At 39.1% G+C, this 22,537-nt stretch overlaps 1 protein-coding gene across 1 annotated transcript in view; it reads right to left on the bottom strand.

The window, feature by feature from the left end:
- Positions 1–22,013, bottom strand: part of col28a1a (collagen, type XXVIII, alpha 1a) — a 43,065-nt gene extending 21,052 nt beyond the window's left edge. Inside the window, exons 1-17 of the mRNA XM_051955138.1 lie at positions 21,571–22,013; positions 20,515–20,656; positions 18,699–19,264; positions 18,095–18,115; positions 17,367–17,426; positions 14,266–14,319; positions 14,124–14,168; positions 13,226–13,252; positions 9,952–9,996; positions 9,795–9,839; positions 4,564–4,617; positions 4,395–4,463; positions 4,202–4,270; positions 740–808; positions 489–557; positions 212–280; positions 49–117 (exon numbers count right to left, since the gene is read on the bottom strand). Of these exons, the coding sequence (XP_051811098.1) occupies positions 49–117; positions 212–280; positions 489–557; positions 740–808; positions 4,202–4,270; positions 4,395–4,463; positions 4,564–4,617; positions 9,795–9,839; positions 9,952–9,996; positions 13,226–13,252; positions 14,124–14,168; positions 14,266–14,319; positions 17,367–17,426; positions 18,095–18,115; positions 18,699–19,264; positions 20,515–20,635 (1,452 nt within the window). The 5' untranslated portion in view covers positions 20,636–20,656; positions 21,571–22,013. The remainder of the gene's footprint in view (positions 1–48; positions 118–211; positions 281–488; positions 558–739; positions 809–4,201; positions 4,271–4,394; positions 4,464–4,563; positions 4,618–9,794; positions 9,840–9,951; positions 9,997–13,225; positions 13,253–14,123; positions 14,169–14,265; positions 14,320–17,366; positions 17,427–18,094; positions 18,116–18,698; positions 19,265–20,514; positions 20,657–21,570) is intronic.
- Between the last annotated feature and the right edge of the window lie 524 nt (positions 22,014–22,537).

The raw sequence follows: 22,537 nt of genomic DNA, 5'->3' as shown, positions 1-22,537 counted from the left end.
AATATAAAAACCATGGTTTGAATTTTCTGCTGATATTCTGCTACTAACCTTTGGTCCCACTAGGCCGAGTCCCGGAGGTCCTCTTGGACCAGAAGGCCCTACAGGTCCTTGATCCCCCTAAAATCAGTGAGAAAAATCTGATTTTAGAATGCAATTGCACCAATAAAGAAAAACAGAGCAAACTAATTTGTGGCTTTTTCGTTAGACTTGCCTTCTCTCCTTGGATGCCGGCCCCTGGAAACCCTACCAAACCTGGCAACCCATTAGCTCCTGTATTTCCCTGAGGGTTACATAAGAGTTCAGGTGCATCAACCATTTCAGAATCATTGCTTTTCACTATATATGTGTCTGCACAATCAGGGCTACAATGGTAACACTGGTGCTACTGGCTTTCTAGGTTGGGCGCACCAACACATGGTTTGATTGTACTCCATGACCCTCTCACAACCATTTTGGTTGCAGTCTGAAATCCTGCTAACCAACCTTACCTTATCACCTTTGTACCCAAATCCTGAAGGTCCCCGACTGCCCTTGGGACCCTCGTACCCCCTGTCACCCTGTAGAAAACACAAACCAAGTTGTAGAATCAAACTGTGCAATCACTATCCTGATGAAATCTTCACTCTTTATAAAACCAGAGAAGACAGGCATTGCCATAGTGTACTACCTTTTTCAATATGTTTAAGTAAATTAAAAATAATACCAAAAAGAGATACTGGTTAATATCCCCGGAGCTTACCTTGGGCCCTGGCAGGCCCTCACCTGGAAACCCTGGAGAACCTTGCATCCCTGGAGGCCCTGCTGGACCCTGAACACATTAACGCAAAAATCCTATATTAAACTCTATTTAAAGGAAATAGAGAAATGTGTTTCTAATCACATAATACATATCAGAAAATAGGTTCTGAAAATGCAGGAAAACATTTTGAATCATGTCATACAGAAGTGTAGAGTCAAATTGTTAACAATTTTTGATCATTTTTGTGTTATGGATTTTTTTTCAGTGGTCACAAATTATGACTAAATGACACACTGGAGTCATACTTAGAATGACCCCTCCCTCAACACTATGAAAACTAGATCACATTAAGTTGCTACACATACTACAGCCATGGGCATAAGTTTGGACACAGCATGACTTACAGTGCCTTGTGAAAGTATTCGGCCCCCTTGAACTTTTCAACCTTTCGCCACATTTCAGGCTTCAAACAAAGATATAAAATTTTAATTTTTTGTCAAGAATCAACAACAAGTGGGACACAATCGTGAAGTGGAATGAAATTTATTGGATATTTTAAACTTTTTTAACAAATAAAAACCTGAAAAGTGGGGCGTGCAATATTATTCGGCCCCCTTGCATTAATACTTTGTAGCGCCACCTTTTGCTGCAATTACAGCTGTAAGTCACTTGAGGTATGTCTCTATCAGTTTTGCACATCAAGAGACTGAAATTCTTGCCCATTCTTCCTTGCAAAACAGCTGGAGCTCAGTGAGGTTGGATGGAGAGCGTTTGTGAACAGCAGTCTTCAGCTCTGTCCACAGATTCTCCATTGGATTCAGGTCTGGACCATGACTGGGCCATTCTAACACCTGGATACGTTTATTTGTGAACCATTCCATTGTAGATTTGGCTTTATGTTTTGGATCATTGTCCTGTTGGAAGATAAATCTCCGTCCCAGTCTCGGGTCTTTTGCAGACTCGAACAGGTTTTCTTCCAGAATGCTCCTGTATTTGGCTCCATTCATCTTCCCATCAATTTTAACCATCTTCCCTGTCCCTGCTGAAGAAAAGCAGGCCCAAACCATGAGGCTGCCACCACCATGTTTGACAGTGGGGATGGTGTGTTCAGGGTGATGAGCTGTGTTGCTTTTACGCCAAACATATCGTTTTGCATTGTGGCCAAAAAGTTCCATTTTGGTTTCATCTGACCAGAGCACCTTCTTCCACATGTTTGGTGTGTCTCCCAGGTGGCTTGTGGCAAACTTCAAACGAGACTTTTTAGGTATATCTTTGAGAAATGGCTTTCTTCTTGCCACTCTTCCATAAAGGCCAGATTTGTGCAGTGTACGACTGATTGTTGTCCTATGGACAGACTCTCCCACCTCAGCTGTAGATCTCTGCAGTTCATCCAGAGTGATCATGGGCCTCTTGGCTGCATCTCTGATCAGTCTTCTCCTTGTTCCAGGTGAAAGTTTAGAGGGACGGCCGGGTCTTGGTAGATTTGCAGTGGTCTGATACTCCTTCCATTCCAATATGATTGCTTGCACAGTGCTCCTTGAGATGTTTAAAGCTTGGGAAATCTTTTTGTATCCAAATCCAGCTTTAAACTTCTCCACAACAGTATCTCAGACCTGCCTGGTGTTTTCCTTGGTCTTCATGATGCTCTCTGCACTTTAAACAGAACCCTGAGACTTTCACAGAGCAGGTGCATTTATACGGAGACTTGATTACACACAGGTGGATTCTATTTATCATCATCAGTCATTTAGGACAACATTGGGTCATTCAGAGATCCTCACTGAACTTCTGGAGTGAGTTTGCTGCACTGAAAGTAAAGGGGCCGAATAATATTGCACACCCCACTTTTCAGTTTTTTATTTGTTAAAAAAGTATAAAATATCCAATAAATTTCATTCCACTTCACGATTGTGTCCCACTTGTTGTTGATTCTTGACAAAAAATTAAAATTTTATATCTTTATATTTGAAGCCTGAAATGTGGCGAAAGGTTGAAAAGTTCAAGCGGGCCAAATACTTTCGCAAGGCACTGTCTGTTTTGATGTCTATTACAGAACATAACTAATATTTTTTGACAGCACCAGTTTAATTAGTCAACAAATCAACAAGGGATATAATATTATCAATAAATTCCAACAATTGGAACAACTTTGTTCCCAAAACATAATATTAGAAGAAAATAACAAAAAAATGCAGTACTTTCACAACCGAATTTGGTAAGAATAACAAAATGACACCAAACTCTTTTGATGTTTTTTTTAAATATGAAACTTAATATAGTTCTCAGGAGTTGTGTACTGTATTGTAAGTGACAATTTTGTGGTATTTTCTAAGCTTCACAAGTGTCATGGTACTTGTGTCCAAACTTATGGCCATGGCTGTATAGCCTACTACTTGCTAGCTATGTATCTGTCCTGCTCCTTTCCCAACTGATTTTGCAAAGAGCAACATTGATGGAGACCTGAGGATTGCCAGGACCATGGGCTAATGGATAATTGGCTGTGACCACAGACTGTATATAAAATGGACGTAGCATCTGGCTCCAAAATTGAAGCCCACCCAGAAGTGTCAAAAACTTGCAATATCTCGCCGTCTGCGAGGGTTGGCTCCGAAAAGCTTTTGCTCCATAGACCCCAATTCATTTTCGGAAAAAATAAAATTTGATTGACTGATTTTCTACAGCTCAGGATTTTTTTCCCGTTAGTTTTCATGGTCAAAATGAGAGATCAGGTGGCCAATCTTAAAATAAATCAATACCGAATTTTAAATAAATCGTTAAAGTTGGCGGAGCCAGGGGGCGTGGCTATACTTGATTGACAGTCCCATTGATTGGTCCTGCCCCGACTTGCTATCCGGTCCAGTCTGTTTGATGATGCTTTTTACGTCACTGGCTGCAAAAAATCCAAAATGGCAACCAGGAAGTAGCAAAATCCGGGCTTCATTTTCTCGGCGTTGAAACCAATGGGTGACGTCACGGTTAGTTTATGCCTGGCTGTGACTGGTGAATGAGGCTGATCTATATGCTATACACTTGTCTATGAACCTGTCTGGTTCATTTGAAATGAACTCATGCGTGTTTGCATAATTAGACTGGTTCATTGGACTTCTCAGCGAACATGCTCCCAATGTTTCAGAGCAGAGAAGTCTACATTTATTTATTTTATTATTGTTTTTTTTAATAAGCTTAATTTCATAAACTTTGTGACTTTTTTAATCATTCAAATTTGGCTGAGCAGTCATTAACACAGTTTTCTGTAGTGTGCCACCTCAGAGCACATGTGTTTTACTGCTTTGTACAGTCTTTAAATAAAAAAAAAAATCAATGCATACTGCAAGGAAAAAATCTGCAAGAACACTGATATGGTATTGATTAGATATTCCACAACAAAGTGGTAGTATAAGATAAATTACAACAATTTTGTAGGAGTAGTTCCTGTAGTTTCAATAAATGTTGTTAACTCACTGGCATCCCTGGTTCACCCATACCAATTGGTCCAAGTGGTCCTGGTCTTCCTTGGTTACCTTTGTCACCCTGTAAAATAAAATGTAAAGATTAAGATGAACTGATACACAGGACATGCATGGATTGTTCCCCAGACAGGTAGGGAAAACATCACTCCTTATTTAATCAAATGCTAAGCTACACCTGAATTTACCTTGGGACCAGGGAACCCAATGCCATTATCTCCTGGAGCTCCAGTTGCACCCCTTGGTCCTCGCTCACCCTTTAAAGGAAAGAAATAAGTCATAAGTTTGCCCATAGTTTGCATTGTGAAAATGCTAATTTACTCCAAGTATCTCATGTTCAATTGTCAGTGTTCTTACTTTAGATCCAGATGCCCCCTCTGCACCCTGGTCTCCAGATGCCCCTCTGGCTCCCTGGAACAGGAAAAAAAAAACATGAAAACAAACAGAAATGGGTAGTTAAGCACACTTAATTTCATAAATAAAACAAAAAGAATGAGGGTGCACTCGTGCGGAGATACTATGAGCCTCGCCGTGGATATGCCAGGGCTGAGCTTGGTGCAGGAGATGATCGCGTGCGTAATGGCACCATGGCGGTGGCACACTAGTTTAGAATCATGGATATACGAGTCTTGTCCTATAATTGTCGCGGTTTGCGGCTCGGAAACAGCGAGGGGGATCAAGCTCGTCGTTTGATTGTCGACAGTCTTTTATTAAACTGTGACATACTCTGTTTGCAAGAGACTTTTTTAGCGCAACAACAGTTGCAGAAGCTGAACACTTTTAATGACTGTTTTCGTGGAACGGGAGAATCCACTACTGATTACGAGTGTGGTATTGTCAGAGGAAGAATAGCAGGTGGTGTGGCAATACTATGGAGAAAAACACTTGATGAATGTGTAAAAGTTGTCAGGCTGAGTGTTGATTGGTGCATTGGAATACAGTTTACATGTGACAGTAAGGACTTTGTGATTTTACTCCTTATGAATGTACACAGAATGAAAATGAATATGTAAATAAGCTTGCCTTTTTAAATTCTTTTGTGGATAGTTGTCCTTCGAGCATCTATGTTGTTGGAGACATGAATGCTGACATAACTGATAGAAACTCTGTCTTTGGTAAATACTTGGTTCAGTTTTGTGAAGATCATAACTATATTTTATCAAGCAAATTACTGCTGCCAAATGATAGTTACACCTATATCAGTGAGGCGTGGTATACTACCTCGTGGTTAGACCACTGTTTCAGCACGTCTGACGCACATGCATCTCTTGGGTCTATGGCGATATTGTATGATGTAGTCACTGGCGACCATATACCTTTTTCATTCTCAGTCAAAGTTGAAAAGTTGCCTGCATTGTCTGTAACCAGCAATGATGTGTTCTATGGAAAGCTGGATTGGTCTGCCTTCACTAAGGAAGATCTAATGTCCTATTTTTTTCACACTGATACACTATTTTGCAAAGTTAAGCTACCTTATGACGCAAGAAGATGTACTGATCCAAATTGCACAGATGAGCGTCACATAAGTAATAATTGTACATTTTATAATGATATAATATGTGCACTTGATAAAAGTAGTGCAAAACATTGTAAACTACAAAATAAGAATTATACAAAGCGTCCAGGTTGGAATAGGTTTGTTTCTGGCTACTATGAAATGGCTCATGAGGCAACAAGAGAGTGGGCTCTGGCTGGAAGACCTAGGCAGGGACCCGTTTATGAAAATAAGAAACTCACAAATGCAAGATACAAATATGCTATTAGATTCATCACAAAAAATGAGCAAAGCATGAGATCAGATTCCATGGCAGGAAAGCTCTTAACAAACAATGTTATGGATTTCTGGAAAGAGGTGCGGATTCTTAACAGTAACAAGACTCCACTGTCATGTACGGTGGATGGCATTTCTGGGTCAGATAACATAGCAGAGCACTGGAGACAGCATTATGTAACACTCTTTAACTGTATTCACAATGAATACATCAATGTAGAAGCGATTGACAAGAATGAGCGTATGAGTATCACTGCACATGAGGTGTATGAAGCCATAAAAGAGCTGCCTGATAAGAAGACCTGTGGGGCAGATGGTATATATGCAGAGCATCTAAAATATGCCAGCTGTAGGCTATCTCCCCTTCTGTCTATTTGTTTTACCACTTGCATGACCCATGGTATTTTGCCAGATGCTCTCTTATCTGTCATATTGGTCCCTGTTATAAAGGACAAAGCAGGTAGATTGGGAAATCTAGATAATTACAGGCCCATTGCACTAGCCAGCATTGTATCAAAAGTAGTTGAAAAGGTGTTGTTAAGTAGAATTCAGCATATCATCTCATCATCAGACAATCAATTTGGTTTTAAGTCAAAACATGGCACAGATTTATGTATTTTTGCCTTAATGGAAATTTTAAAAAAGTACAAAAGTAAAAATTCATCTGTTTTGATATGCTTTATTGATGCTTCTAAAGCATTTGACCGTGTTAACCATCTAAAGTTGTTCATCAAAATGCGTCAGCGAGGGGTCCCAGAATACATATTAAGAATATTAGCATACTGGTATGCTCACCAGGTGATGCAGGTAAGGTGGGGCAACAGTATTTCTGCCCCATTTGGTGTTTCAAATGGTGTGAGGCAAGGTGGAATTTTTCTCCTGTGCTTTTTAATTTGTATATGGACGAACTGTCACTACAATTAAAGGCTTGTAAGACTGGTTGTATGATAGGTTCCACTCTTGTAAACCATCTAATGTATGCTGATGATCTTGTTGTTTTGAGTCCAAGTAGTGCTGGGATCCAGGAGCTTTTAAATCTGTGTTCCTCTTATGGATTGGATTATGACATCAAATATAATGCAAGTAAGAGTGTCATAATGATTTGCAGAACCAGAGAGGACAAAGACCTGACATTCCCTCAGTTTGAGTTATGTAAGGTCATTCTGAAGGTTTGTAGTAAATATAAATATTTGGGTCATACTACAAATGATGATTTGTCAGATGATGATGATGTATTTCGGCAATGCCGTATGATGTATGCTCAGGCCAATATGCTTTTGCACAGGTTTGGTGCTTGTACAGATGCTGTAAAAAAGACATTATTTAAAGCATATTGTACACCACTGTATACTGCCCACCTGTGGTCAAACTACAAACGAGCTACTATTCGTAAACTCAATGTTGCATACAATGACTGTTTAAGAACTCTTTTGAAAAGACCACGATGGGAGAGTGCCAGTTCATTGTTTGTTTGTGCTGGAATTAGGACATTTCAGGCTATGTTGAGAAACCTGATGTTTAAATTTATTTGTCGGCTCAACAATTGTGAGAACTCTATAATCATTTGCCTGACAGACATCAAAATAAGTGCCACACGCTACTAGTCTGAACTGTGGCGTCACTGGTACAGTTGTCTGCTGTAGTGTTTTCTTCTGTGTTGTTTTGATGTTTTTATTTATCTGGACCCTGTGTCTGTAATAAACTTTGATGATGATGATAAACTCATTATGTGTGTAAACTCTGTATAGTTTTATGTTAAGTTATGTGAACCTGTCTACTTACTTTCTACTCAAAATTACACAATTTCACAACGGAGAATTACAACATGGACATGAAAGTGCCTGCCACTAGTTAGTGAGCTGTGACTGCCCTCTACTGGAATAGAGAGTGTGACTGGCATGTCTACTCCATACGATTTTATTCTGTCCTCAAATATAGTCCTATTCTGCAATCATAAAACAATGTCCAAAAATCATCCAAGTCTACTTATGTTGGGCAACCTGTCCAGGCTGTACCTCGCCTCTGACCCAGTGTCAGCTGGGATAGGCTCCTCCATCCAGTCCACGACCCTCTGCAGTATGGAGCAGTATAGCTAACAGATGGATGGATGGATGGATGGATGGATACTGATACTTTGATGGTAAATGCATGCAATGACAGATACATGAATAAACCTTTGGCAGGGTGTGTAAGTAGATTTTATGGGAACGGGAGACAGATCAGAAGGACATGAAACCTAATGGCTCTCTGACGATGGCAGCTGTTGTTCTAGTAATGCTGAAGGGGGTAACAAGCATTTAAGGAGAGAGGGAATGGATAATATGTGCCCAAATCCTAATCCTCTAGGACAACGTCTGCTCAAAGACTACAACCAAACATTGCAAGCTTGGATTCCCTGCTTTAGAAAGGCTACATTAGGAGGGGGATAAGATCTAATCCACAGCTCACATTCCACAAGTGCAGAGCAGGAGATGGACTCAGAGTATGTGGCTTTCACTGCAGCACTGATTGTTTCAGCACGGATGTAGGGGGACACAGGAATCTTTCAATCTGACCACACACCCAAAATGTGCTTGTTACATAGGTATATAGCATGATGGTAATATCGGGCTTTTAAAATCCAATGTGAAGGTTGTCTGTAGGCTACACACTCCTTCTGAAACTCATATCTACTACTTCAGATCAACATGACCATAACAGCTGGGAGCAGGAAGGAACATTCACCCTGATTCTGTCCATGGTTCAGAAATACACCAGCCAACACTTCTGAAGCTCAGTAATTAACAAGTTGTGCTTTAGCTTGAGTTACCAACTGGATCATTACAGGCATGATGGCAGCAAACCTGGCAACCATGCTTTGGTGACATGATCTTGGGATGCTAAACATACTCACTGCAGCTAGCTGGCTGATGGGATAAAAATTATTCCAGCGCATACTCCCCTTACAACCAGTGCTTTTCTTTAATATTACTGTCTGTGTACATGATAAAAAAACATGCCATTTTCAATATTACTGACTTTTGGGCAGAGCCAGGTTAGTTGCTTCCTTCCCCTTCCAATATGCATGCCAAGCTAGGCTAACCATATTCTGAGTTCAATTCTTTACGAAAAATTAGGTTGAAATCAAAAGAAAAATTCAGCCAAACCTGTCATTTTGATAAGTTACTTTGATAGATCACCACGGATGTTCCTGTCTCTTGCCACTTTCCTAAGAAGGAGGCCACAAAGTACCACTGTAACTAAAATCGATGTCTCAAAATATAGATAGCCAAGTGGTTTGGGTGTATACCAAATTGGCACGAATATCCTGGACTACTAGTCTCAGCTTATGTTTCCAACTGGGGACTGACTGCTTCCTTCCCCATTTTCATTCCTCACATTTCCCATATCTCTCCACTACTACTACAAAATAAAGGCAGAAAAATACGTCAAAAATAACCTTAATAAATGGAGGTGCTTCATTTCTGTTGCATAAAATTTGGTAGGGTTGCAGTTGAGAATTTTTAGAATAGGCTCAATAACACCAGTGTGAAAGACGGTTATTTACTTTCTGATTTACAGTTTTGACTAGAAGGAAGTGAAACTGTAAATTTTAAATCCCAATTAAAGCCATAACGTTTTCTGGGGAAAAGGCCGATATGAAGGAAGATTAATGATTACGAAAAAGAAAAAGGATTTGCATTCTGAAAGTAAAACTCATGTCAGATCTGTTGAACTGAATTGCATTAAATTGCACAGGTCAGAATACAGTGCTTGGTGAATGTTGATACACTATGTGTGAAAAACAATTAATGGGACAACAGTGTGCAAACTTCACCTGCTCTCCTCTGGGGCCTCTGGGACCAGAAGGTCCAACAGCACCCTATGGATAAACAATACAGTATCAGTCCTTTTATATGCAGCACTTTGCCACAGCAGTCATGAACATGAAATTTTAAAAAGAAAAAAGAAAAGAAAAAAATCATGAGTTATACCTGTTCTCCCTTTTTACCAGTGGCACCACATTCACCCTGTTCTCCCTGGAAAATACAGACAGTGATGATACAGGTAAGTAAAACTCAGAGCAAATGTCTTTTTGATCTGGACACTGAACCAAGTAAAATTGTCAACAAAGCTCTACTGGCTTTGTTGTATTTAAACTACAAGCAAAGTGTGTGAGTGTATGTACAGTATGGAACAGAAATGGTTACACACCTGTGCAATATCATGTCAAATGATTCTAAACTGCATCCTCTCAATAATTGCAATTGCAATATTTCTAAGTTTAATAGTCTCTTTAAAAAAATTTAAAACAAATACTTTAGGAAGACAATAGGCTCATCTTATTTTATTAATGTCAGCCTCCTCAACTCCTCGGTATTCTGTCCCGTGACCTGAAAATCAGTTTTGATGCATTATCACAATGGACGTCTCAGTTTTTAAATTGCACCACAAGGACAAAGGATTGAAGGCTGAGAGAGGTTTGCAGGAGGATCCATGAGTAAGGATGCACAGGTGTATACTCACTATGGTCTCGGTGGAGTTTTTCTTTATTATTATTATTATTATTATTATTATTATTATGAGTTTATTTAAGAAGGGACCATGTACAATATTAAACATAAATGTTTCCATTTGATGCATTGTACCAGAGATACACACGTGGACAAAATTGTTGGTACCCCTCAGTTAAAGAAGGAAAAACCCACAATTCTCACTGAAATCACTTGAAACTCACAAAAGTAACAATAAATAAAAATTTATTGAAAATTAAATAATCAAAATCAGCCATCACTTTTGAATTGTTGATTAACATAATTATTAAAAAAAACAAACTAATGAAATAGGGCTGGACAAAAATGATGGTACCCATAACTTAATATTTTGTTGCACAACCTTTTGAGGCAATCACTGCAATTAAACGATTTCTGTATTTGTCAATGAGACCTGTCCTGGGTGTCCCCTGCCTTCGCCCGAGTCAGCTGGGATAGGCTCCAGCTCCCCCCGCGACCCTAATGAGGATAAAGCGGTGTATAGAGGATGGATGTATTTGTCAATGAGCGTTCTGCAGCTGTCAACAGGTATTTTGGCCCACTCCTCATGAGCAAACAGCTCCAGTTGTCTCAGGTTTGATGGGTGTCTTCTCCAAATGGCATGTTTCAGCTCCTTCCACATATGTTCAATGGGATTCAGATCTGGGCTCATAGAAGGCCACTTTAGAATAGTCCAACGCTTTTCTCTCAGCCATTCTTGGGTGTTTTTGGCTGTGTGTTTTGGATGGTTGTCCTGTTGGAAGACCCATGACCTGCGACTGAGACCAAGCTTTCTGACACTAGGCAGCACATTTCTCTCCAGAATGCCTTGATAGTCTTCAGATTTCATCGTACCTTGCACACTTTCAAGACACCCTGTGCCAGATGCAGCAAAGCAGCCCCAAAACATTACTGAGCCTCCTCCATGTTTCACCGTAGGGACAGTGTTCTTTTCTTCGTATGCTTGGTTTTTGAGTCTATGAACATAGAGTTGATGTGCCTTACCAAAAAGCTCCAGTTTGGTCTCATCTGTCCAAAGGACATTCTCCCAGAAGCTTTGTGGCTTGTCAACATGCATTTTTGCAAATTCCAGTCTGGCTTTTTTCTGAGTTTTTTTCAGCAGTGGTGTCCTCCTTGGTCGTCTCCCATGAAGTCCACTTTGGCTCAAACAACGACGAATGGTGCGATCTGACACTGATGTACCTTGGCCTTGGAGTTCACCTTTAATTTCTTTGGAGGTTGCTCTGGGCTCTTTGGATACAATTCCAACGATCCGTCTCTTCAATTTGTCATCAATTTTCCTCTTGCGGCCACGTCCAGGGAGGTTGGCTACTGTCCCGTGGGTCTTGAACTTCTGAATAATATGAGCCACTGTTGTCACAGGAACTTCAAGCTGTTTAGAGATGGTCTTATAGCCTTTACCTTTAAGATGTTTGTCTATCATTTTTTTTCGGATGTCCTGGGACAATTCTCTCCTTCGCTTTCTGTTGTCCATGTTCAGTGTGGTACACACCTTTTCACCAAACAGCAGGGTGACTACTTGTCTCCCTTTAAATAGGCAGACTGACTGATTATGAGTTTGGAAACACCTGTGATGTCAATTAAATGACACACCTGAGTTAATCATGTCACTCTGGTCAAATAGTTTTCAATCTTTTAGAGAGGTACAATCATTTTTGTCCAGGCCTGTTTCATTAGTTTGTTTTTTTTAAATAATTATGTTAATCAACAATTCAAAAGTAATGGCTGTTTTTGATTATTTAATTTTCAATAAATTTTTATTTATTGTTACTTTTGTGAGTTTCAAGTGATTTCAGTGAGAATTGTGGGTTTTTCCTTCTTTAACTGAGGGGTACCAACAATTTTGTCCACGTGTGTAGCTTTAAGCTATGTAGGGGATTATAAAGACCAAGCTGAGGTCAGGACAGATGTAACATATAATCAAAATATCTGTCCCTCTCTTTGTGTATGGTACTAGTTTGTGTCCACAACACTTTTATACTTCACACTGCACAAGTGTGTATTTTAAAAATAAACACGCATGACATCTGTACATTTTCATTACATTCTGCCACAATGTGAGTTCTAATTTATTGTATACTGTATGTTGTCTTGAACACTGTTAAGCTAATCTTACAAAGATCATAAAATACAGTGGTAGGGTGTAAGAAAAAACAACGGACATGTGATACAGCTGTGCCACACATCATGTGATGTCATTTCCAGTTTATTAATTAGTCCTAACAGCATGGTCATGGTTGTCAAATTATCTGCATATTTGCATCATGGCTCCAAATGAGTAAGAATTACTGAATCGTTGAGTCTGTCATCATATATACAGGTGGACATATGAAGTACTGAAAAAATAAAATATTTGAAACTCAGTAATTATAGATATATTGATTTTTCTGCTGAGTTCCTATACTGTGGTGCTTGTATTATATGTCTAAACTTTTAGGCTTTAATCTAATATAAGATAAAATACCTACTGTTCAACTTCAAAGTTAACAATTACAATTTGGAATCCTTTGACATTCAACTAATACTGCGCAAGTACTCTTTTTTATATACTGTATGTGATTTCTACGTCAAAACTAAAGGAGCATCTGAAAATGCATGGAAATGGGTTGTTGTGTAATACATTGCAATATGTTAAAAGATTTCTTTTTTGGTTCTGCTGTGATGATTCATGCTAATATACATGAATAAAATTAAAAAAAATAATAATGATACTTACCTTTTCCCCTTTGCTACCAGGCATTCCCTATTAAAAAAAGATACATTTTATATTTTCCATTAGACAGCAGACAGTCATTCAACTGATCAGTATAAAACAGATTACAAAGTAATGGGAGCACAGAATATTTCAGACTAATATTGCATGAATTGTTGCATGTAGATGATTTTATTTGTCATAATTTTTAAATGCTACACTTGCAGGCAAACTGACTTCTTTTTTGGTTCTTGAAGACATATTGCCTCTGTCATTCAAGAGGCTTCCTTAGTGCTAATTGACCCAGGTATATATTCTCACCCCAAAATCTTGGCCTGTTAAGGACAATAGTCTCTGATGACTTAAAATTAAACTGTGGTGAGGAGTGACTTAATATATTAATAGGGGTGAAAATGCCTGGTGATGAATCTCAGGACTGCATTATAACTACCTGCTAATTGGTGCTTGGACCCCTCTCCTGTTTAAAGATGTCAGTTCCAGCTTTAGCAGTTTAATTGCCTGTTGATTGCAGCTCTATACTTGATGATGAGCGGTTTACTTAACTTGTGCTATAACATAGTGGCTGTTGTAGCAATTAATAGACATATAAGAAACTCTAAGAACTGACGGATAATGTCAAAAAACTTGGTTCATTGTCCAGACCTGTATCTTTGGCAAAAAAATGTAGATGTGGCTCAACACAAATTGTCCCATGTACAAAAATTAGTTTTTAAACAGATGAGTTTGATCATTTATAACCTTTGCAGATGCAAGTTGTAGTTTTTTGAACTTTGGAACACTTTAAAATGTAAAAGAGACATCACATGAATCCTAAAAAAAAATCAAAAACAGCAGACTTTAAAAATACTGCAGAACATTATAATGAAAAGTTCCATATATTTAAACTTGATTACTTGATTACCTCAAGGCCTTCGATTCCTGGTCGTCCATTAATACCAGGTTCCCCCTACAGTGACCAAACCCAGACAACACAGCACGTAAAACAACACTTCATGGAATCTTTCTGGTAACAGCAATGGATTATGGAAACAATAGGGACTTACACGAGACCCCTTTGGACCTGGAGCTCCATCAGATCCTGGCTCGCCTGGCTTCCCCTAGATGAAAGTAAAGGGATAGATTGTGCCGAATGAGAATATTTGCCCCCTTTGCTAAGTTTGGACTGATGTATGCATAAGCAAAAGTGAGGTAGGACATTCTCAGTGTGACCTGTCTGTAACCCCTGTCCAACATAAACCTGGACCTCAGTGCAACACTTTCTCAGATCATCACAGCCTGTATGTTTGCTTGTGTCTAATCCTCCATCCTTGACCTTTGCTTCTTTCCAAGGGCCTATGTTCTGGAGTTCTGCCAGTGAAAACAGGCCTCTCACAACCTGCTACACTTGCATTATGGGAAACATTCCTGCTCTTTAATATCTTTTCTCTGTTGTGCTTTGGAAACAGGCCAGATGCATCTGCTGGTGGGTGTGGGTGCTGGACTGAGAGAATGCCAGGCTATCTTGGGATAACAAGCCACTCTGTGAGGCTTATTGGACTCTGTGTGGCTGAGGAAGTCACTGCCAACCTGAAGGCAGCAGACACAACCATAGCTGGGCATGAAGCTGGTACAGGCTACTTTATCAGATATACATTGTGCCAACTACTACTAGAGTGTACATGATATCGGGCCAAAACAGCAGACCATTACCATGACACTGACCTAACTCTAAATCTGACTGGGGCGCCTTGGCGGCCCAACAAGTTGAGTGGTGGCCCATAAACAGGTGCTATAGTCCTCCACTATCCCCAGTGGTCATGAGTTTGAATAAGCTCATGGCCCGTTGGTGCAGGTCCTTACCCCATTCCTCTCCACACATTTCTCTCTCTCTCTCACTCACTCTCTGTCTACTTGTCTTAACATTTTTGCACACAGAAACTATTAGTAAGATTGTCAAATACATTCAGTGAAGATATTCATCAGCGTTAGGGGATGTTACAAGGACTGGGCAATATCACTTTAAACTATGATAACATAGTTTCACAAGCCAATCAACTCAATGTGATAGTTTCTTAAAAGCTCCACAACAAAATTGTTAGTGGACCTTTGTTTTTCGGTTGTTTTGTCAAACTGCTATTTTCAAAGCCAAGCACAAATTTCTAGGCTTAATTACATCAAGATAAATGATCAGACGGTCCATCTGTTTCATGTCATTTCCCGTTTCATGTTACCTCACTTACTGTTAGATTACAGTAACCTTAATGAAATGTACTAGGAATTTGGCTGCTTGGTTGGTTGACCATCTAGCTATAACTAGGCATTAGCAGTAAACATTTAAGAAACTTGTGATATCTGTATATATGTGCATTTATTGTTAAGACCTATTACAAGCACTGGGTCAAACTAATTTTATTATTACACAAAACACATCTTCATTTTCGCCCAGCGACAGACTGGCGACCTGTCCAGGGTGTCTCCTGCCTTCGCCTGAGTCAGCTGAGATACGCTCCAGCACCCCCCGCGACCCTAGTGAGGATAAAGCGGTGTATAGAGAATGGATGGATGGATGGATATCTTCATTTTCAAGACCTCAATGAGGATTTCGTATCGTATTCATCATTCCAGTCTGATTTTACAAACTCAATTTTTTCTCTTTCAGAATTACTTCCTGAAAAAGATATTTACTTTTTTTTTATATAGGATTCATCAAATACAATGAACATTATACTTGGTAACACACTTTAACATTATGGAGTGTAAAGTAAAACTCCAGCCGCTACGAGCTCAGTGGTGAGAATCCTATGATCAGTTGAAAAGAATAGCAAACGTATCTACACATTTTGTTAGAGGTAGATTCTCTCAGTTTCTTAACCTACCCACTGACTGGCTTTGGGCATACTCCTTCAGCCAGTACCTACTTTGAAAGGAAGCATGTCATATCTCTGCTCAGATTCTCTGTCTAGATTTCTTGAACTGCATAAAGCAGTATAGGAAGTGGATCTGGGATCCCCTTGAAAAAATATGCAGATTATTCATCTGTGCACATGGACTAATCCAGAGCAATGTTTGTACACCTCACTCCCGTAAAAAAGGTGAGGATTTAAAACAAAGTGAATCCAGCTTCCAACAGAAAGCCATGGAGAGAGTGATGGAGGGAAAAGGGGTTCCATTACAAAAAGATATGATTGACTGTTATAAGCTGGGGAGGGTGTTCAGAGTTTGTCCATGCAATTGAACTTTGTGTTTTCACGGCATTTTGTATCTGATGCATTTCAGAAGAAGAAGCCTTTATTGGTCATGAATACATTATAGCATTGTGAAATGCTGTTTTTGCATATCCCTGAGCACTGGGTCAGGCAAGGTCAAGAGCCTTGCTAAGGGGCCCAACAGTGGCAGCATTAGGGTTTGATCCTTTGACCTCTTGATCAGCAGGCCAGAAGCTTACCTGCTGACCCACCACTGCCCCAGTGGTTGCTCAGCGTACTGAACTATTAGATGTTCCATAAAAAAAACTTTCTTAATGCTACAGATAAAGCATCTATCGCCCATGCACATTTCCATCTCTTGATTGCCGAGGCCTTGCTTTTGCTTAGCCAGCCTGTTCTGTACAACATAATGGTCTGAGTGCACAAAACTAACATTCTGCTAAAGAGGGGAGAACATTCTCTGGCTTGTTTGCATTTCTTCAAACTAATCACAGTCAACATGGGCAGGGCTCAGTGAAGTATGAATCTTTGACGCTTCCTAGTGACAGATGGAATTGTTGTGGTGGGGGAAAATAAAAACTAGCACATCTGCCTACTGAACAATCCAAATGTTTGGCAAAATTTTCAGTGTCAATTTCAATTTCACTATGATAAGGGTGAAAGTGAAAAGGGAGAGAATGCCGACTGGAATGATGGGCCAGTGGCAGCCTTACAACTGCAACCTACATCCATGAGTCAGATTACTCATCCCTTAGCTGTATGAAGCTCACAATTATCGCTCAGTGAGTCAAACTGCAGACGTTTTTTTTTCCTAAATTAAAACATTTATGTGAAATGTATGGATTTGATGAAGCAGAATTTGGTTTTGAGAAGCATGGAATTTCAGTCATATTGTCCACACCCCCAAATTTCTAGTACAGTGACTACTTCTGTTAATGACCATGCTATAACAGACTCACCGGGGCTCCCGGATTACCTCTCTCCCCTCTCTCACACAGACAGGTCTTTGGTTGTGGACACTGTAAAGAAGACATAGGAAAAGAGCAAACTATATTACATACTTTAATACAAGGGCACTTCAAAAAGTTCTCGGTCTCATGTAGAAACAAGGGCTGTAACTCCAATTTTAAAGCATAACTATATACTATGAAGTATATTGTATATATGAAGCATCAAGTATATGACTGTCCAAAAAAATTGATTTTTTTGAATGAATCAAGCATTTAAGTGGCTGCTGTGCGTGCCCACACAGCACAGGTGGTAGAAGCAGCCAAATGTGGCTCACACACCTTACTCAGCTGTGCTGTGTGGACAGGTGCACTATCCATGACAGCATATCAAGCTGAAGTGCTCCTCTCCTTGCAAAGCAATGACAACAGACATTCGACTTTTTGTGAACAGTGATACAAAGTAATGCAATAGTAATAATGTGAAGTTATGCCATCAGATGGGAGTTATGCCTCTTGCGTGCAGGTAAGGCCAAGAACTTTTTAAAATATGCTCATATATACTTTTCCTTTTTTGCAAAGTCATTTTTTAGTGTGCTAACAGCATTAAAGACGACATGCATATCAGCTCAAACAGATTTACAAAATTGCAAATTAAAGAAAAAATCCCAGAGATGAAACACTCATCCAATTAAATAATCATAAGTGTGACATTAGTTAAAAAATTTCACATTACTTACCCCAGATTTAACAACCATACTCTGAAAGAACAAAAGCAACAGACAAACCATATTTTTTAAAAGGTAACCTTTAAAGTTCAACATGAAAATCTTAAAAATGGAGCTAACAGGCCAATGACTAGCTTTTCCCTATTTACTTACAGAATAAAGTAGAATAGAATGTGCTTTATTGTCAGTATACAATGTACAACGAGATTGGAGAGCTTCTCCTTTTCAGTGCAAACATAGCAGAAGGTGCAAGATAAAAATCTTAAAAATCTTAAAGGTAGCTTTATTTACACCTTACAGATGTTTTTTTTTATTATTATTTATGATATTAAATGTCATTGTTTACATCAACTCATTTTTTTGTTTTGTATCAGAACCTTGTGTCTTTTTGCTGTCGTGCTCGTTGGTCTCCATATGCCTTATATAGTTAGAAAAAGTACAGATCTTCCATTATCTTCCTTACTTTTGTTCCATTTTGAATGTTCTGGTTGTTGTGTGAATTGTTGTATTCTCTTTTCTACTTCTGAATACTAGTGTCTGCGTAACAGCATCATTAGCATAGCTTCAAATCAGTGTTAGTAGACTATAGTGAGGGTAAAAAACTACCATTACTGACCAGTTCATTAAAAAGTCTGTCATCCAGGTGGCTGTCAGTGAGGCTGAGGACATGCTGTTGTGGAGGGGCACTGGCAATAGATCTCAGCTTTGAACCCATGGAACCCTCCCTGGGCAGTCCGGACAGCCTGATGGTGAACACCCTGATGTTGTGCTGTTTGGCTTCAGCAGCAGCTGTCACAGCACTGGGGCTGCGTGGATGGTCCAGTCCATCTGTCATCAAAAGTGCCACCCTTAGGCTGCTGGAGGATGTCTCTCGGCTGAACACCTTGGTGGCATTGGTGATAGCGTAGGCAGAATAGGTGCCATGGCCGATGAAGGTCATGGAGGCCACCCGGCTCTGAAAGACATCCAAGTCCTGCCAGTCTCTGAAGTTGTGCTCCACTGACACAGTGCTACTGTACTGCAGAGCGGCCATGCGCAAGCGCAGACGCCAGCCGGCGGAGTGGAGTTGCATGAGCTTGGTGCTAAAGCGCAGAATGAATTCCTTCTGTTGCTCAAATAGCAGAGATTTGGCTTTCTCTGAACTATCAACAATGAACATGATCTCCACTGGGCAGATTAGTGCTAAGGAGGAGAGAAAGATGCAGACTTACATTCTAATAGCAGCTTGACAGTTAGGTTCCAAGCACCAGTGGATACAGTTTTCCATTAAAATTCATTTCAGTCAGAATACATGCATATTTCAGAACACATTAGGCTCTAAGGTTGGACTTATAACCGTTTTGATTGATTAACAGGTGCAATAGTGAGTATTTTTAATTATTGATTTATAAAAACAACTGTTTTCAAAGAATAAGCTGCTTATGATCTAATGCAACTACTTCTGTCTGTAGTGACTCTGTCTCGGCCCTCTACACAATCAGATTAGCTACATGTCATGAGTAATAGCTAATCACCACTTAACCCTTTGATGCGCAGTGTGTGTCAGGAGATGCCTTGCTGACATTTTCATATCAGATTAGCAGAACTTCTCTCAAGGTAGTGTTGAGTAATGCTGTTTGCATATGAGCACAATTTAATAAAACTTGGTGAGGAGGTGCAACATGGAGGAAATGGAGGAAGCCATGAAATTCCGAGATAGGCCATTGGCTTTGTGGAGGACTGTACTCTCTGTGTGTTGTTCTAGTTATTGCAGATGTTGCTAGTGTCAAAAAATTTCAATTCAGCTCCTGTTTATAATGAGGACAAATATTAACAATATATTGTATCAATATTGTTCCATTGTTAAATATAATTACTGATCAATTTTGGAATGTCATTAAATACATTTACATTTTGAGGTATTTTTAATCCAAGGAAAAAATTGCTGCCACAGCTTTTATGGAAACATCACCAATGTGTGCCTTTAGACAGAAAGTTGACAAATAAATGGAAGGGAGTGCAAGGGGCTTAATAAAGCTGATTAAATGATCTCAGTACTTCTTCTACCAGTAGTGTTGGCTCATACATTCAGCATTAGAAGGGCTCCAGGCTTTATGTAAATGTATTTTATTTACATTGCTCAGCTGCTGCTGTTCTAAAAACAAGTTTAAAGGACGTAAGACAGACAGTTGACTTCAGGGTTGTTACTGATCTAAACTGTCTTAACAGAGCTTGCACATAGCACCACTGTCTATTTAGGTTAATCAGTCGAATTATGAAACTCTGTGATGAGAAGCTGTGTCAATTCAGCATCACCTCTGAAGCCATTCATGGTGTTACTACAATATATATATATATATATATATATATATATATATATATATTAATATGCTCCTGCACATTAATCTTTAGACAAGCTGATACTCTGCAATCATAAATGCTGCAACACTTACTTTTGGTCTCATTAACGATGACCTGGTTCTCATCTCTCTGTCCCTTCCTCCTTCTGTTTTGGCATCTGGTTGGGCCTGACAGCGCCAAAATCAAAATCAAAATCTTCACAAACTCAGTCATTGCTGAGTCCAGCTGCTCAGCCTGGAGAAAAGTAGAGTATATTAATGCAATATTTATGGCAAATTCTGTGTGACTCAAGTGTTAAGTAGTGATTTCCCTTTAACACAAGAGGGAGACATGACTGCAACAACTGCTCGTAGATGAAACAGCTGAATTCCTGCACTGTTCCATAATGACGGTATTATACTGTACAGTGGCCTCAGCTGTCTGCTCCCTCTTACAACTGAGGGCAAACCTTAGAATCACAGATGCTTCTTCACATTATCACTATTACTTCTAAGACTACATCTTTTTTCTATATTATCTACTACTACTGCTATTTCACCAGTGTTTCTATTGCTGTTACTAGGGCTTTATTTCTATTATTAACACTACCACTGCTGCAACTACTGCTAACATTACTGCCTTGCAATGTTGGTTCTGATGACAGACATGTTGTACTGCTTCTGGCATACAGGGACTGAACAATATAATAATCTATATTAAGAGACAATTTAAGAGTCAGAGCACCATAAGAGTTTTTAGAAAGCTGTTTATATTGTGTTTACTTTTCCATAATATTGGGCAATGTTAGATATCGATGACGGTGAATGATTTAAAGATTTATAAGCCAGAACAGGACATGTTGTTTAGTGAAATGATTCACAGTGACAACATCTCAGTTTATTTTCCATAAATGGTATATATTAATATTGTGAAATAAAATGATTTATGCCATGATAAAGAATATTGCTCCAATTAATACTATAACCATAGTAACAATGACTATTACCACTATATCTTGACTAATACTAAGTGTATTGTGGCAGCAGTACTTGTTTTTATTACAAAATTGTACTTTTTATAAGTTAAATGTGAGCCCATGTCCATATTAGCGGCTACTGACAGCTGGACTTCTTCTCATACATCATGTAAAGTGTGTAAAAGCCACATACCTGTGTTGGTAGAACAGGAGCTCCAGGCTAATCTAGCAGTGAGCTGAGCAGCTGTTGTGCTGACTTCTACTGCAGTTGTTGTCTCTGTTGAGGCACAGAGAACACCGACAGAGAGTCCAACCTGCAGCACATCACCCACAGACTGAACAACACAAGTTCACCGGTGTCAAGTCAGCATACCACCACACCTACAGCTTCCTGCTGCTGCCTCTGCAATAAAATGCTACTTGAACAGGAGGAAAAAAAACATCCTCATTATTTGTATACCTTTAACCGTCAAAACTGTCCTTCATGTCTCCCACAATAACCTCATTATGTAATCAGGATTATATCCAAATATTTTAAATGATATATTTAAAAATATATTCTGAAAAGTTCTAAAACTGTTTCACAAATGACACCTATCATGCACCAATGGCCTAATTCAACTCATTATTATTGCGATAAAATTGTTATCAGATAACACAAACTTGTGAATTATTTGGCACATTGCACAATATACAAATGCAAGTAATAAACTGAGGAGACTTCATGGTGATGTCTATCAGTTAAAGTTGTCACCATTTTAACCCTGAAAATGACCATTTTCAGGGTTAAAATTTGGGTTTGGAATTTTACAAACTTTGTTTTCTTCCCCGAGAACATGCATGCACCAAAATTTCCAGTCTATATTCTGAAGGATTTATAAAGAAGCTTGTTTATATATCATGCACAGCCTGATTTATAGAACATGTTACTTCTAAACAGATGCCATTTTTTTTCTTTGTGGCTGCTGACAGTATTATCTGATTATGGAGTTATGTACAAAGAAATTCAAAATGACCTCTGCAACAATCTTTTGCTGTAAAATGTCAAAAAAAAATATTTAAAAGGGTTTTGAATCTGCCCCTTTCAGTTTTTTTTACTTAAAAATAACTGTGAAGATAACGAGGAACAATAAATACTCATTAAGATTCTTCATTTTGCT

Source organism: Acanthochromis polyacanthus, chromosome 11 (genome assembly GCF_021347895.1).
Source record: "Acanthochromis polyacanthus isolate Apoly-LR-REF ecotype Palm Island chromosome 11, KAUST_Apoly_ChrSc, whole genome shotgun sequence".
Classification (NCBI taxonomy): domain Eukaryota; kingdom Metazoa; phylum Chordata; class Actinopteri; family Pomacentridae; genus Acanthochromis; species Acanthochromis polyacanthus.
The sequence above is the reverse complement of the archived record's forward strand: the minus strand, read 5'-3'. Positions and strand labels throughout refer to the sequence as shown.